At 39.9% G+C, this 2351-nt stretch overlaps 1 protein-coding gene across 1 annotated transcript in view; it reads left to right on the top strand.

Annotated features, from left to right (window-relative positions):
• The window catches only part of LOC104983875 (tripartite motif-containing protein 64-like), a gene marked incomplete at its 3' end in the record, with an annotated part of 8740 nt that extends 6829 nt beyond the window's left edge, over positions 1–1911 (top strand). Inside the window, exons 4-5 of the mRNA XM_010833396.1 lie at positions 422–444; positions 1814–1911. Of these exons, the coding sequence (XP_010831698.1) occupies positions 422–444; positions 1814–1911 (121 nt within the window). The remainder of the gene's footprint in view (positions 1–421; positions 445–1813) is intronic.
• Between the last annotated feature and the right edge of the window lie 440 nt (positions 1912–2351).

Raw genomic sequence — 2351 nt, forward strand, 5'->3', positions numbered from 1 at the left:
GCACTCTCTGTTATCCACTCTTCCTGAAGACACTGAGGTTCTTACTGTCATACAGACAAGATATTTAGAACTGGTATCAATTTTAATGCAACCGATTGTTCTTTTTATGCAATTGTCTGCTTTACCTTAATGTTACCATAAATGGTGAGATCACTTCCTGAAGACAGCAGTGGGCAGTGAGTGACACTGGAAACCTAGATGTTGCTGCAGCATTGTGCAGACCCTTCCTGCCCCCTTTGCTTCCTTAATGAGACCTAAGGAAGCCCATCATGTCTTAGGTTAGGGTCTGTTATGAAGATTGCTTCTGAGTGTTACGTAGAAGAATTTAGAAAACCATGTCTTATTATGAAACAAGAATAGGAAAAGGAGATGGAAACAGACAAAACTCTAATGATTAACATGATTTTTTTTTCCTTTGCAGGGCTTGGAAAATGTGCTGGAAATGTGAGTATACACTAATGATTTTTGATTTCTGAAACATTTTTGTCTTTTTGATGAAGTGGACCCACAGTTCTTGCTTGGGACCTGGGGATTGATTTCAGGTCCTCCCCCATATCTGAATCCCAGGACAGGATCCTTTATACATAATACCATGTTATTCACAGATAACTAATACACATGCTCCTGTACACTTTGTCATCTCTAGACAACTTTACAACATATACAGTATAAAGTAAATGCTACATAAGTCATTCCCTGGTATGTGGCATTTTCAATTTTTACATTTTTGGAAGTTTCTGGAATGTTTTGTGAATTTTTTCCACTCAGAACAAAAGCAAAGGGGAAGGAAGTTTACACTGGGATTTTGGGATTGACTGGTACGTACTGTATATGAAATATAGTTAGAATAGTAGCTCTGATCCTATTATAAAATAAAGGAATAGATAAGCAAATACATAGCCCAGAATGTACAGATTGAATCCATGTGTGAATCCACAAGTACAGAACCCTAGCATATGGATTACCACATTGTCTTTTTGGCCATTTTCTATTTTATTTCAAAAGAATTTCATGGATTTCTGACCCTTGGTCTCAGTCATTTCCTTGTCATTTGACTGAAATCAAATATATCTGAAAACTTGCTGACATTCTGGGCTTTGTTCCACCTACTCGACCCATTCTCTCCAGCTTGACCACAATAAAACTTAGTGAGGGATTTTTCTAAGACATCACAGAGGAAGAACCTATCCTAGTGAATTGAAAGGCGAAAAAGGCATGAAAGAGGCATATTCCCTACCATGACAAGAGACTGATTTTGTTAATACTGAGTAGAAGTGACTCAGCCTGTTCCATCACAGCAAGCGCCCTGCATCACACGGAGCACCTTTCTGCTGCCCACTTCTAAGTGAGACGTTCAGGACCAGGACAGCCAGGTTGGACCTGGGTCACTTTGCTGGACTGACAAGAGTATACATGTCTGGTCAGTGAGCACTTCTGTTTAGACACAGAATGTATCCTTGATGACTGCTTTGTGAGTGAAGTCTCACAGGCTTAGCCTGAATTTTTTGCTCTCTGTAAAATACCCAGGATCTTTGAATCTATGGAATTGAGGTAGGGAAAGAAGTTTAGTGAGTGCAAATTTGGAATATTGTCTGAGAAAAATGGGGAAAATGAAATTTGATGTAATTTCTGTTTAGTAAAATATATGGCAACATTTTTATATTCTCAAATGAGTAGAATATATTATATATGCAAATCACTAAAAGTAGGAGAATCCTGAGAACATATGGGATCCTGTGGTAAAGTCTGCTGTTTTGCAATGCTCATGTGATTAGCCATTGGTCTTGACATGGAATCGATGTCCTTTGTACAGGACTCATCTGGCACAGATACAGAAGCCTCAGCCCGTGAACCCAGAGCTCCCTTCCTGGCCTGTCTCTGGATTCCTACACATGCTGAACAACTTCAGAGGTAAGACTCAGTCTTTTGGTGATCAGAACTACATTTCATTAGAGCTTCTTGGGAACAACCTTTCTTTTATTTTCCTTTTATTTCTTTTTTTTTCTTTTTTGGTTACGAAGGTGGTGCATAAATTCCTGAAGTTGCTAACACCTTTACTAACTCTATCAGTTCAGTTCAGTTGCTCAGTCTTGTCTGACTCTTTGCGATCCCATGGACTGCAGCATGCCAGGCTTCCCCATCCATCACCAACTCCTGGAGTTTACTCAAACTCATGTCCACTGAACCAGTGATGCCACCCAACCATCTCATCCTCTGTCGTTCCCTTCTCCTCCAGCCTTCAGTATTTCCCAGCATCAGGGACTTTTCAAATGAGTGAGTTCATAACATCAGGTGCCAAAGTATTGGAGTTTCAGCATTAGCATCAGTCCTTTCAGTGAATATTCAGGACC

The sequence above is a fragment of the Bison bison genome, unplaced genomic scaffold (genome assembly GCF_000754665.1).
Source record: "Bison bison bison isolate TAMUID 2011002044 unplaced genomic scaffold, Bison_UMD1.0 scf7180017863555, whole genome shotgun sequence".
Taxonomy (NCBI): Eukaryota; Metazoa; Chordata; class Mammalia; order Artiodactyla; family Bovidae; genus Bison; species Bison bison.